Source organism: Perna viridis, chromosome 12 (genome assembly GCF_037379345.1).
Source record: "Perna viridis isolate PV_CMFRI_1.1 ecotype Kerala chromosome 12, ASM3737934v1, whole genome shotgun sequence".
NCBI classification, from domain to species: Eukaryota; Metazoa; Mollusca; class Bivalvia; order Mytilida; family Mytilidae; genus Perna; species Perna viridis.
In genome coordinates, this window is record NC_142456.1 from 12,390,533 (window position 1) to 12,405,458 (window position 14,926).

At 32.3% G+C, this 14,926-nt stretch overlaps 1 protein-coding gene across 6 annotated transcripts in view; it reads right to left on the bottom strand.

Moving 5' to 3' along the window:
* LOC148601228 (uncharacterized) overlaps positions 1 to 7,202 on the bottom strand; it is a 75,744-nt gene extending 68,542 nt beyond the window's left edge. For 3 of the 6 annotated variants that reach the window (XM_088556896.1, XM_088556895.1, XM_088556891.1), the window contains exons 1-5: positions 6,994 to 7,147; positions 5,253 to 5,443; positions 4,629 to 4,848; positions 3,031 to 3,246; positions 1,629 to 1,842 (exon numbers count right to left, since the gene is read on the bottom strand). In XM_088556896.1, coding sequence (XP_088413022.1) covers positions 1,629 to 1,842; positions 3,031 to 3,246; positions 4,629 to 4,848; positions 5,253 to 5,341 — 739 coding nt within the window. In that variant the 5' untranslated portion in view covers positions 5,342 to 5,443; positions 6,994 to 7,147. Of the gene's footprint in view, positions 1 to 1,628; positions 1,843 to 3,030; positions 3,247 to 4,628; positions 4,849 to 5,252; positions 5,444 to 6,600; positions 6,729 to 6,993 lie in introns of all 6 variants that reach the window. The other 3 variants (XM_088556893.1, XM_088556892.1, XM_088556894.1) reach the window with 3 other exon arrangements.
* Between the last annotated feature and the right edge of the window lie 7,724 nt (positions 7,203 to 14,926).

The following is a 14,926-nucleotide window of genomic DNA, read 5'->3' on the forward strand; positions in this document are numbered from 1 at the left end:
AACATAAACTTGATCTGTAACTCTCGGTAGACTTACATACTAAAACTTAGCTCTATATCTATAAGCACTTAAAAAAGATCTGGAAAACAATAATTTATGAAATTTGCTAAGTCCAAGGCTGGTAATTTAGGTAAATATCAGTGAAGCAGAAAAAAAAACATAAACTGGATCTGTAACTCATCAGAGTAGACTTGCATACCAAAAATCAGCTCAGCATCTGCAAGCATTTAGAAAAAAATCTGGAAAACAAGTCCAAGGCTGGTATAATTTCATTAAAAAAAAAGCAGAGCAGAACAAAATGTAAACTGGATCTGTAACTCATCATAGTAGATTCACATCAAAAATCAGCTCAATATCAGCAAGCTTTTAGAAAACAAGTCTGGAAAACTGTTGTTTCCTGTGAAATTTGCTATCAGTCCAAAGCTCATAATTTACGTAAAAATCAGTGAAACAGAACAAAATGTAAGCTTGATCTGTAACTCATCATAGTAAATTAACATACCAAAATCAGCTAAATATCTGCAAGCTTTTAGAAAACATGTCTGGAAAACTGTTGTTTCCTGTAAAATTTGCTATTAGTCCAAGGCTCGTAATTTAGGTAAAAATTGGTGAAGCAGAACAAAATATAAACTTGACCTGTAACTCATCATAGTAGACACATACTAAAAATCTGCTCAACATCTGCAAGTTTTTAGAACAAAAGTCAAAAAAAACTAACGATGGACTGATGGACTAACAGAATGACAGACTGAAGGACAGATTAAAAACATACCCTCCGCAACTCCGTTGCATGGAGTACAATAAAACAATTGCATCACATCATGTTTTTAAGATCATATACATGCATTTTACTATTGGTTGGTATATCTTGCATATCTTTTTTTATATTTATAATCAACCCAGTGAACACATTTGTAACTGGACTTTCACTCTTTTACTCTTGAAAGACATGGTAGATAGAGAAACATGATATCAAAGAGATAAATTTAATATGTTTGAAGATTTGAAGGCAGCAATTATGGCTTTAACTGTCATAAATTGAGCTTACTGGCCATGCCATTAATTACAGCCATCAAATCAAGATTGACTTTTGACAAATTTACAATACAATACAGCTGTCTCCTTTCTAATGCAACATCTGAATAAATTTGTGAAATTGCAATTTTAAATTTTAAAATAATTTCAGCACATATTTAAAACATTAAAGGGTAAAGCATACACCCTGAAATTGATGTAACATGAATTAACATGATTTTTTTAAGTACATGTATAATACTTCCAGACCATTTAAACATGTTGAAGAAGACTAAGTACTTTTCTTCCATTAAGAAAATTCTTTGTTTTTTGTATTAAAAACATCTCCTGCTTAAAACATAACTGCATAGGAAGATCCATTGGAGTTCTGGCAGTTTGTAACTCCCCTCCCATTTTTTTTTTAAAATTTGGTTCATTCCATTCACTTTGAGTTCAAAAATTAACTAATAATAGCAGGAAACCTAACCACACTATCCAAAAACCTCTGGATCAGCTCCTGTACTCCTTCATTTAGTTAATTGTATGATACATGTATTTAGGTACACCTCCCCCCATTTGCACTTCCTACATGTAACACAAGTATATTAATGCACCTCTCAAAATATTCAAGTCCCCAGTCTTTTGGATCAACCCTTCACTTGGTGATATCAGAGGGCAACCCATTGTATCAACATCTTTGCCAAAAACTTGAGTTGGGAGAACCATCACATTTGTAGCAGTCAGATCTAATGTTTTCAGGTCTTTACAGTTCTGTATAAGACTGTAAAGTCCTGTCTCAGTAACTTTCAGACAACCATCAACAGATACCTGCAATACAAATATAACTGGATTTTTATTGATTGATTTATTATTTTTCTTTAAATGACCTATGACAGATATTTCATACTATTAAGAATGGGAACATTTGACCAATCAAAGAATTCCTGCTTCTCTTTTTTTTTATATATTTTTTTTTGTTTTGTTTTTTTTAAATTTTATTTCACAAACAATACAAACATGGCTCATTTTATGAATATTAAACATATGAAGCAACAAAGACATAAAAAAATTCTCCTCGTCAAAGATAAATGAGAGAAGTGAGCACTAACATGGAGAAGATATTACTCATTTCTCCCATTAGATGAGGCCATTTTTATAGATGTAACAGTGGGCAGGTAGGCATTTTATCCAAATCAAGGGCACATTTTCCTGACTTCAAGCCAAGGGCCATTACTCCAACTCCTATATACCTAGTGCAGCACTACTTGGTTGAAATGCAAGGAATACTAATTGAAAGTCTTTGGTGTGACTTAGCAATGAATCAACATGTGATCATCCAAACTCAAGGCAAGCACACTAAAATGATAGCACTGAGATGGTATTGGAATCTTGTTTCATAAAATGGAATATTCACTGTCCTGCTAAATGTTTTTGGTTGATAAAATTTAATTTTATCTAAAAATTGGGAGAAGAACTGTATTTTTGGCTGTAAGGTTTAGTGAAAATATTCTTGTAAAAGAAATAATGGAAATACTAATTGTCTAAAATTAAAGTAAAAATATCAATGCAACATTCTTGTCTTTTTATTATTCCTCATGCTGATCTGTCTATTGTGTAGAATATGACACATCTCCATAACAACTATCTCATTTTAGAAGCCTATGTGGATAGACTAATCAAGCAAGGAAACTACCATTTGATTTGATTCATTAAATGCTTCCAAAATGACTTCAATATTTCATTGTATTTAGTCCTCCTTCCCTAAAAAAAAAGTTACCTTACTATTTTTTATCAATTAAATTCAACCTACCCATTCGATCCTGCCCTGATGCTCATCCTGCATTTTTTTTACTAAAAACTGTTGTCTCCCTTTTTTAAAATTTAATCCTAGCCAATCCCTTTCCTCTAACAGTCAAATAGAAGCATCCTATTGATGATATACATATTTGTAATTGGAAACTCATTGGTTCACATGAAAAGATGTTTTAGACCCTTCACGTTCCCATCAAAACCTACCTCCTTTAACTTAGGGAAGCACTGTGACATCCACTTTATTCCAGTGTCTGTAAGCTGGTTACAACCGGTTAAAATCAGACCTTGGACTTCATCAAAGACTGGCAATCGTTTCTTTTCTAAGAGACACCCAAACACTGCATCAGTCAAGCGTTCAGAACCAGTCAAATCAAAGTAGATAATCTCCTTTTCATGTTTCTTCAAAGTATTATATAGATTCTGCAAAAATAAATTAAGAATAATATTGATCAATATTTTCTCAGTTTTTAAACAATAGGAACGTCCTATTTATCATGTTTATGTAGATGCTCTGACACATGAATGACTTAACATTTTTATGTTGCAAGTGACAAAGTGACAAATCTGTGAAATGACATATACATGTACAAGTAGGAAGATTTAGTGATTATTTGAATTTTTAACACACACAGACAGACAGTGTATGTTACAGGAAGTCTCAAATATTTCTGATGGTTGAGACATCAGTGTTACTATTTACCAATAATTTGTGACATTTTCCTTTAATGTACACAGATCAATAATCCTTGTTACAGTGTACTGGCCCTGATACAAAAAATAATAGGTCAGTTTAAAAGCAGGCATGCGTGAAATATGTTAACATCAAAGTAGAGTTGATAGACATTGGCTCATCCCAACAAAATACAGTAGGTCGTTTGACAGTATTCTTTATCAATGTCAAATTTTTTTAACATACAAAAAAAAAGGGGAAAATAAAATAATTCCTATAAATTAACCATAAACAGAATATTAGTCTGACAGTGGTAGCCAATAAGATTACTATTTCTTTATTATTTTTTTTCAAATTCTTTGTGGAATTGTTGCGCATAACCTACCATTCAAATTTTTTAAAAAGTGGAAATATCTTTTTCAATGGTTACCACTCACAGACTAGTGTGCCACTATGTTAGTGATAAGCCATGGCATGTCTCTTTCTGTACGTATATTGAATGTGCTTGTGTGTATGGGATTCTGAATAGGTGGTTTTGCATTTAAATTTACATGTGTTTATCATTTAAAATAGACAAAGTAAATGATGCCATGTGTAACTGAGTATAACTGTAAAGGTCCATATTGTATGGAGAAATAAATTGAAAATCTCTGCATTTTTGCATAAAAAATGTCATGCAGTCGACGAAAATAATTTAAAGGGGAAATATACCACTTGTGATACTATCTGCAAAGTCGATGAAAACCTACTCACATGGGATACATAACACAGATAAATACATCTTTGGCCTAATAATAATATTTGTTATTCAGAAATCTTCTAATATATGTAAAATTATCATTGCAACAATGTAAATTTGTAAAATTATCATTGCAACAATGTAAATTTGTAAAATTATCATTTCAACAATGTAAATTTGTAAAATCATAATTGTGAAAATGTGAAAGGGCGGCATGACTGAGTATTGTAAACAAAGAAGTCACATTTTAGAGATGCAATCTAATGACAATCAAAAATGCATACAAAAAATAACAATTATCAACAATCACGTAACTAAACATATGTGAAATATCATACTAAACTTTGCTTACAAAGAGAGAAAAACATATAATGTTTTTTTTCTTCTACAAACCTCCACAAATGCTAGATAATTTTCAGATAAAATCTGCCATTTTAGATCAGCTTTCCCAATAGTTGTTCTGGTTTTTTCCTGCCTAAGTATGGAAACTTTCTTCTCCAAATTTGTAATCATTGGTTGAGCTTTTTCTCCATATTCATTGTCAAGTTTTTTCATTGTACTTGATGCCTTGTTAAAATCAGCCATCATGCTGTTGCCATCGAATGCTGAGTTTCTGAAATATTCAACCCAAATAGGCTACAATCTAAGTCTTCTTCTTGTTTTAATTAACATGTATGAGTTTTGCATTATGCACTAACCATTTTTTTTAATATAATCCAAATTTTAGCAATTTTCATTTTACTCAGCCATGAATAGAACAAAAAAAATATCCAACATTTTCCAACCATTACTTCAAAATGTAAATTATTAAATAAAATTTTAACACCTGCTGAAGCTTATAAAAAAATTGTGCTGACATGAAAAATATAAAATCCCAGTCTCCCTTGAGAAGATAATGGTCAATGTCTTAGCAAGCATACGATTTCTACTCCTATTATACCTTATTATGTCTTCAGGGTTGTCATAGCAACTTGTGTACAAAAATAGTTACATGTACATCATTTTTATTCAACTTACCCATCTAGGGCTTTCTTTATTTTAAAACCACCAAATGTACTCTGTTTTTTCTTGGCTTTAGTTGGATGCATTTTTCCTTTTTTCTCCATGATATCTGAATTCAATTGATCTCTAACTCAAACAGTCTAAATCTTTTCCACCATCAAATCTGTCAATTTTCCTGTCACTCAAATTCCAAACAAACCATTTTCCTGCAAACAATACAAGGAAAACTTTCTTAATCAGACTCTGTGAAAACCAGACATCTAATGGCAAATGATGTTCTGTTTAATTTGTTTCAATACATACTGAACCTGTGAGAACCAAACACCTGTCTAAACTAAACAAATCTTTTAATCTAAAAGGGGTTCAGTTTAGACAGGTTTAACTGGTTTTTTTTCTCTCACAAGCCTTTTGCAGTGCTGTGTGCTAGCAATGGTGGCAATGATTGGATGGTACAACTTTCTGAGTTTTTTCAGGTTTTTTTTTTTTTTGAAAAACTATGTAATAGGGCAATGTGTCTAACAACTTTTGCTGTAATCAATTGTACACAGTGTACAAGGGACTATAGGCTGAAAAGACACATCTATATGCAGAAATGAAATCATATTCACTTGTTCTTACAAAAGACCAGTCTACATTGGAAAATCCACACACATAGAGAAACAGAAAAACCTTTAAAGTTATCTTAAGCTTGTTTGCAGCAAATCATTTTTTGAGAAGTCTTGAAGAATAAAGCTCCTACAGTAAAACCGGTAATTTTTGTAGAACAAAATTTTTATGGCTTGGTCTAAGAAAAAATGTACTTCATTTTTGCTGAATCTATATTTTGAGATCTGTAGGGTTTGTCTGAATGCATGATTCAAGCATATGTTTACACACATGATACAACAATTCATTTAATTTTTTGTTTTGTAAAGTCATCACTTGCTTTTTTTTAGCCTTTGTTTTTATATTTTAACCATTGCTTTTTTGTACTTTTTCTACAAAAATATTTTTCATCTTTCATTCTTCATTAATTACAAGTTTTAATACATTTCATCGTTCTTCTATCATGAGTATAAACACACACTATATGTGTTAATTTATCGTGTCTTTAATAAGTGTTTTTCTCCTGTTAAGGTATCATGCCTGCAGGATACCTAAACTTCTCAGTAATTATTTCCTGCCATAAAACATTCCTTTACCTGTTAAGACAGCAGTTAAGACCTTTTGTCAAATTTATGGTTTTACTAATTGAAGAAATTGAGATTTAATTAATGCTTCTCGAAATAATTTTAAAACTATATACTAGAGTTTAGAAAGCAGTAGATTCTCTGTTCCCATGATAGAATTATAGAAAGGTTCTCATTCCTGTAAAATTACTAACCAATCCGAAGTTTCACATGTATGTCCTCACAGACATAAAGTGGGACAAACCAACTCTTCACCACTTAGCCACTTTGGAGAAATCAAATCAAAAACCCACTTTTTTCTGGAATGCCAACTACAAACACTCTAAGAATTAGAAAAATGAACATGACCAGTAAGTTTGAAGATGAGAAGTGAGATCCAAAAACAGATAAAGAAATCAAGAATCATTTATAAAGATCATTCAAGACATAAAATTACTGAGTATTTTTCATAGAAGTAAGAAAGTCACGGCGTAGTTTATAGCCGATCATGCATAATTATCGTCATTTACATTTATGAATCTAGTGAATTATTGTCGATTATAATTGTAATGAATTACGTAGCATTTAATGAAAGTACACGTACTTACATGAATCACACGCGAAGTAGAGACGATCATGAATGTAATTATGCAATTTATCTGCTAAAAACCAAGTGCTTACAAAAATGTTTCAGTTGCGTTAGATATTTTGTTGGTAAGGTAAGCAAATATTATACTGTTATCACATTGGATGTCATCCACAATGAGCAAACTGTGATTTACAAAATACACCGTGTATCAGTTATAAAAATTCTAACTGGCGACCGATGACGGGATATTCCGGGAATATAATTTCATCGATTAAAATTTTCTTGAAATAGACAATGTACCGCACATCCATAGAAGAGTAGATTATTTGGAGCTATATCGACGGTCAGCAGTCAGTATAGGTGCAGATATAGATCTTGTTTCCCACTATTTCTTCTTTGGAATGTGTGATAGCAGCACAAATTACAATACTTTATTGACACAAACTCAATTACAGTGCATGGTTATGGCCTATTACAACAATAAATATACATGACAGTGAAACATGATAAATTTAAGATATAACATTATAATTGCTTAATAGTTATGTCATATTCAATATTATTGGAGACTTATATCTCTAATTTTAAAGCGATTCAGTATAAATGTGGAGGACATTCTCAAAATAGTTTGTGATTTACTATTTAAAAGAATTCAATATTGATTTTGATCTAGTATTGTAATCTGTAAAGCCAGAAACCAAAGTATTTACTTCATCGATTAATTTCTGCATTTCTTGTTCATAATGAGGACAATGAAGGAAGAAATGTTTTTCATTTTCAACATGACTTAAATTGCATAACCTACACAAATGTTCTGAAACAGGTACATTACTACATTTGTATGTCGACCCTTTTCTATCATAAGATAATGGGAGCTTGTCTGCATTTTTGAAATAGCCGCACGTTGTGAAACGTTTACAAGAATATCTACATAATTATGTTGGTCTTTGTCCAATCTTATATGTGGTTCTGAAAAAGTCTAATTTTGAAGATTGAAGTATTTTAGAGTTTTGTACTCACAAATTTTGATCTATTATTCTTTGTTTTACACTTTCAATTTCTTTTTTGAAAGTCATATTCATATTGGAAATATATGAATATCCAAGTCTATTTAGTAATTCTTTACTGTTGCTTGCCCATGCCAAGGATTGTGATTTTTAGTTGCACTGAAAATTTGATATAGCAATGTACCTTCAAAAGAATAGATGTGATCTAAATAATTTATTACTGAAATATGAATTAGAGTTTTAAGAGGGAGTCGTTCAAATTCTGCCCGACAGGCATCATTAGATGTCTTCCAATTAACTCCAAAAATGTCTTTAATGAATTTCAAACGTAGATTTTCAAACGGGTCACTGTCATTTAGGTGATAAAATATTCCCCGAAATTCACTACAATATAAAAGAATTGGTGATATTAAGCAATCAAAAAGTTTTTCCATTAATTTACATGGGTTGTTTAAAGTTATAGTTTTCATTATAAGTCTTGGAGAGCTATTAAAGGGGTATTTCCAAATTTGTTCTGTTTTGTGGTTAAAGCATCAGAATGTGGTCTTAGGTCGTTGCAAACGTTTTACATGGTCGCTGTTGAAAGGTGCTTTGTTCAAAATGACTCATGAACACACAACGCCCGACATATTTGAAGTTCTTTTGTATTTTGACAAAATAGCTATGTAAAAGTGAATAAAATATCTATGTATGTCATTGTTCTTCAAATATAATACAAGTAAAACATGTAGACAATTTGGAATGATTAATAAAATCATAAATCCTTTACATTCTATTTGTTGTATAATAATGATCAGATAATTTCATCAGATAATACAATTAAAGGATATATTTTGACCCCGTTATTTATTCAATTGGTGGTTTATGCGGTCTTGACTATCCTTGCGGATCTCGCACGACCACCCCTTGCGCGGATTGTGTTAGTAGATGTCGGTTAGTAGTTGGAGGTAGCAGAGCAGAGCCTTCGGGATACCTGACCGAAGAACTCAGTCAGAGTATGTTGTACTAGCGGCTTCGCTGCACTGTTGACGCTCTGACATACTCCCAGACCCCATGTGGCCGGGTCCGAGAGCGTTTCCCCACTCTAACTGTCTGGGAGTGCGTCAACGTGAAGAGTGGTTATTTATTCATTGTTGCTTGGTAAACCTTTTATATTGGTCTAGTAAACAGTTTAATATAGTCCTAATTCATTATGACCCCTTCGTTTTGAATTGACTCAAAATTGAGCGTTGATTTGTATTTGTTCCCAAAATTGAGTAATGATTTTTACTGTCCACAAAACTGAGGAATGATTTATCTTTGTACCCAGAATTTAGTGCAGATTTGTATCTGAACTCAAGTTTGATTTTTATTTAGATTTGTATGTGTTCCATAACGTGGATCGTTATGGTGTATCTATCTGCACCATGAAAACTGATTTATTCAACGGGTCTTAGTTTTCCTTTCCTCGTTTGGCTACCCCGGATTTGACTTTTTATGAGCAACACGGCGGGTATTTCTAGAAAAGCATAGGACGCTTACCCTACCGGTGCACCTGGTCCATGCTCCCAGTTTTTAGTGGAGTCCGAGTTGCTCATTTGCTTTTGTTACTTTGTATGTATGATTTTAGTTACTTTATGTTCTTTGTTGTGTAGGTCTGTTTTCCATGTCTGGTCTTTGTCCCTGGATTACATTCTTTTGATTACCGCTATAACCTTAGTTCCCTTGATTACTCTTCCAAAAATCGACTGTTGATATATATTTGTCCTCATAACTAATGGCAAATACATACATTGATGCTGTAATGGCAGTGACTTTAGTCTATTTACATGCACACATGGTTTTCATGATTATCGTATGATTTCGTTATTGATACTAACAGTATTGAGCTGAGTTCGGAGTTTTACATTTAACTGTCGAGTCTCTCTATTTTAAATATGCTTAATGTATTTGAGAACGAGACTGAGTTCATAACATATGAGTAACAATTGTCGCAATGATTGGTCAATTCAGTCGGCATTTAGTATTTAAGCGAGTTCATCAGCCGGTTTATCGCTTCTTCTATAGATAGCCATTTAGGTGTGAAGCACACTATCTCTATGCTTAAGACTGTTACAGTGTGCACGTTCTTTACTTCTAACTTATGGTTATGCCGTTTTCTTACAGAAATGTAAAATACCGGGAGTCAAAACGCTTTTGTTTAGATTTATTCGGACCTTTCGGCTTCTTTATATTACGCTAAATAATTACGAAATTATTTATATTACTGGTTTTCTGTCGAGCTACAAATATGGCGCGGTAAACAAACGTTTAGGGTGTCAATCAGTCACTTCCAGTTGTCATACCGGTTAGTTTTGAAGCTATAAAGCGTTATGCATTTATAAGAGATATGCACTATTGTTTCATATCAAAGGATTTGTACTTGGTCAAATAAACTATGTGTTTCTAATACAGTTTTCATTTATACAGTGTTATATAGTTACAGAGTCCAGTGCACGAACGTACCACACAACAGGGTGTCTTTATAAGGTTATTTTGGCTGAATTATAGGTACATGTAGAAAAGCGAAGACATTAGCGAACATTTTCCATCATTTATTTAAAACAATATTACACTATTTATATGGTTAGATTGGTATTGCTGTTTTCTTAGATTTCAAAGTGTTAACTGGCCATTTTCACTGAGAAACTTGGACATACAGAAGACTCCCGTTACATTTCTGGCGTCCAACGTGGGCCTCTGTTTAACACTAGTAGCACTGAGTTACAGTGCATTCAATTTCAGTACAGCATAACAAAACACTAATATGTAAACATGTGATATTACACCCATATATTATATATTTGGAGAAAATTATATGTTTTATGCAAGATGTATTTTAATGCATGTTATGAATATAGACTTCTTATGCTTACAAATGAAAATGTTTTAGAAATAATAGGAAAAATGGTAAAAAAATGCAGTTAGTATAAATTAAAGGTTTATATGCATTCCCAACAATGTTAATTATAGTAGTTCAGGACTTTACCATTTTTGAAATTTTAGATATTTTGTATTCAAAATACTTTGAATTAGTTACTGATAAAACAAAGCATTTTATTCACACTCAAACGCTTTCTCAAACAAGCTCTGGGGGACTATAAAATCCAGCGGTTATATTTAGGCCTTACAATTAAGTCATGGTTTTAATCACTTTGACATTGGAACAGTGTGAGCACTAGATCAAAATTATTTTTGATTTAATCGAAAATAATTTTGAAATTGTGCTCACAATGTTCCAACGTCAAAATGACTAATTTAGGATGAAACAATGTACTGTTTATCGTGAGGTTGAAACAAAAAACGTTTTTGTTTACAATATAGAAATTTAAAAAAAAACAAAGCAACAACATCATACAGTATGTAATATGGACACAATAACTTAAGTACCATTCCACATAAAATTCAGACACTACCAATGGTTAAGTGATTCATGATGTAGAAAAACCCACCAAACAAACGATGGGTTTCAGTATTCATATGTTGTATCTTTACATGATAATAATCATTTCCATATTCAGATCTGCACTTTTGAGAAAATCATACATTCATCTCCCACTAAAATCAACCAAATGGAACCAATTCAAGAATGGTAACTCCTGTAAAGTGCCAATTTCATGCACAATCTATATAATTTTTATCTCAAAAGCGCAACACCCAAATGAAAACTAAGACTTGTTAAGTGATCAGTAACTGTTTCTGAACAAGAAATAAAACTGAATTCAGTGGGTTTTTGACATGCATGAATCACCTTCTGTCTGATTTTTAGAAAGACTGATACTTAAAACGTAACCTTTTGTGTTTTATTTAGGTTTTGTTTAGTAAATGTTCTTGGGGTTTGGATTATACTTTGCGTTTGATTGTATTTGTTTTTTTCATTCTTACTTTTGATAGTTTGTCATCCCTTCTTGCATTTTTGTCCCATTTATAAGTCATATTTGTTTGTACTTTATATTACATTAAATTTTTAGAATATGATACACAGTAAATGCATTACCTAGTAATTTATCTATATACAAACGTCTCAGAATGTGACGACTCTATTCACTACACTGCTCCATCGGATCAAATTGTTACAGGGAAGATATGTAAACGTATAGAAAGGTCTGAAAAATTCCCAACGATGACTCGAACTCGTACCGCTGTGACATCTGTGGCAACACCGCCTGCACAAGGTCCAGCGCCCTAGACCACTCGGCCAGCTAGGCTATATATAGACCAAAAATTTGCGAGTCCGAGTTGCTCATTTACTTTTGTTACTTTGTATGTAAGATTTTATTAACTTTATGTTCTTTGTTGTGTATGTCTGTTTCCATTCTGGTCTTCGTCCCTGGATTACATTATTTTGATTACCGCTATAACCTTGGTTCCCTTTATTACTCTTACTTTTGTTACTTTTTACATAATATTTTGGTTGTTGTGTGTTCTTTGTGGTGTGTGTATGGATCACATTCTTTTGATTTCCGTTAGAATCTTGGTTCCATTGATTACTTCATCTAGTAAAGCGTAAGAGGTGAGAGACAAAAATGCCGTGGTCTTGAATATTACAACAAAGAAAATTCAAAGTTGGCAATATGGAAATCGAAGTCGTTGCATTTGCACTAGGATAAGTCTACATAAGTATTATCCATTTTTCAATGGTACGATGAATGTCGAGGAAAAAGACAGTGTCGTCATTGGATTCAATGTTGTTGGGTAGATGAAATAAAAATAATCCCCAAGTCAAGGATTATTTAGTGATTATAACCACAATCAATATAGTATTCCTTTTGTTTGAGTAGGTTTTGGAAAAAAGTCTGCCTCAAGATGTTGTAAAAATATATTCACCTTTTTTATTTTGTATGCATAGTTTAATGCTTCCTGGTGGGGATCAGTTGTACACATGTACTCGTCGATATTTATCTACAATAATATGACTCCTTTTGCTAGTGTGATTGTCTCTTTGACTCATTTATTCTTTCGAAGTACACTTTCGTTTTGCTCACATAAGAGTTATTCTTGTTCGACCTTGAAACAATATAAATAAATCTTCAATGTTTTTGTTAAAAACAAATCACGAATATATTATTCTTTTATTTAAGTTATTTTGAGTTACTAACATTTTAGTATTTGTCTATGAAAATATTTTTTTAAAATTATTTTTCTTCTATTCAACATTTAGTTTTTATCCTATGTTTTTAGATTTTACCCAGGCGCGGATCCAAGGACTGGCGTACCGGGCGTACGCCCCCCACCCCTAAATCGGTAAGAAAAAACTTTTTCACCACAAGTTTCATCCCATAATATTTTTTGCCTTGCTTTACATGTCATTTAATTCAATTAACGCCCCCCTAAACTCAAATCCTGGATCCGCCCCTGGTACCCAGTATATATACATATCATCTGGCAATTCATTATGCTGTACATTCACCAAATATGCTTGCAGAAAAGCTAACTTCTTTTTAAAATTGTCTTGTTTGTATAAGAGGAAGGTCGAAAGGCTATGCTTCACAATCCCACGTGTTCAATAACGTGTTCTTATTGTTGTTCACTGAATCAGTTTTGCAGATGAGACCAGAAACTATACTCAAGTAATTAAAAATTGAAAACGCAAGTATAAAAACAGTCTCTCCATTAATAATCCTAAATTTGAAGAGTGGCCTCCGTTTAAATTTATCCACCCGAACTAGAAATTAAAGAGGCTACTGACACAGCTTTACACATTTTTAGACCTTCACCTAGAATTTGACAAAAGTCATCGCAAAACCCTTATGCTTCCTCTCCGGTCAGCCCCTGACGTGAAATTTTAAGAGCAACTTGGCGGGTGTTTCTAGAAAAGCAGAGGACACTCACCCTACCGCTGCACCTGGTCCATGCTCCCAGTTTGTAGTGGAATCAAGGTTGTTAATTTACTTTTCTTTTATGTACGTGTTATTTTGGTTATTTCATTTTCTTTGTTATATGTGTCTATTTCTATGTCTAGACATTATCTTATAGTTATATCCTCTTTAATCTTGGTTCCTTTATTTCTTTTTCTTTTTACATTTGTAAAATTTGAATTGCCGTATAAGATGTTTTTATGTTTGTTTCGAAATCGGGACACGAAAAAAGACAGAATTTATAACCGCTACTCCTTACTAGATCCCTTTTTTTGTTTGGTTACCGGTGACTGTGTTGTCTACGATTCTCATAAAGGTAAATATATGAAATTACTGAATTGATCAAATCTAAGCAATAGTAAACAGATTCAAGTTTCAAGATTCAATACTTTATTGTAATCACTCAGACACATTACAGTTTAACAAGAGGTAATAAACAAATTACATGAATGGAAATGGCAAATACATATTATAAAATATTATACAGAGTTTGCTATTACAGTAATTTTCTACTTGACGCGGGAAAATAGCGACATTTTTCAATACTCTAACATTACAAATAAATAGTACGCCATATAGTTTATAAATATTAGGGTACCTTGTATAATACGCAGTAATATATATTTATCTCTAACAGCGGAAATTTTAGAGTGATTACAAACAAAAAAGTAATTATATTCATTCCCAATTTGAGCCAAGTTACATAAATGGCAGGTCCTATGTTCTAATGAGATCTCTGCCTATCTCCCAGTCTCGTCTAGTAGCTTAATATTAGAGCATCTCAGTTTGCATATTGTTATACGATCTGCTCTATTGAGTTTCAACAAATATTTTTCCAACTCAAGATCCTGTTTCAAATTTAGATAAAATTCCCCTCTAGACGAGTTACCGACATCACTGAATAAAGTTAGATGAAAATTATCAATTAACCTTTGTCTAACAGTCATGTTAATATCATTGACATGCAAACCCATTTGATTATTCCAAACATGTGACAAGCCAATGCTATCAAAAATACTATTTGAAATTAAAATTTTGTTTTCCATGTAGTGATAACAATAATCTAAAC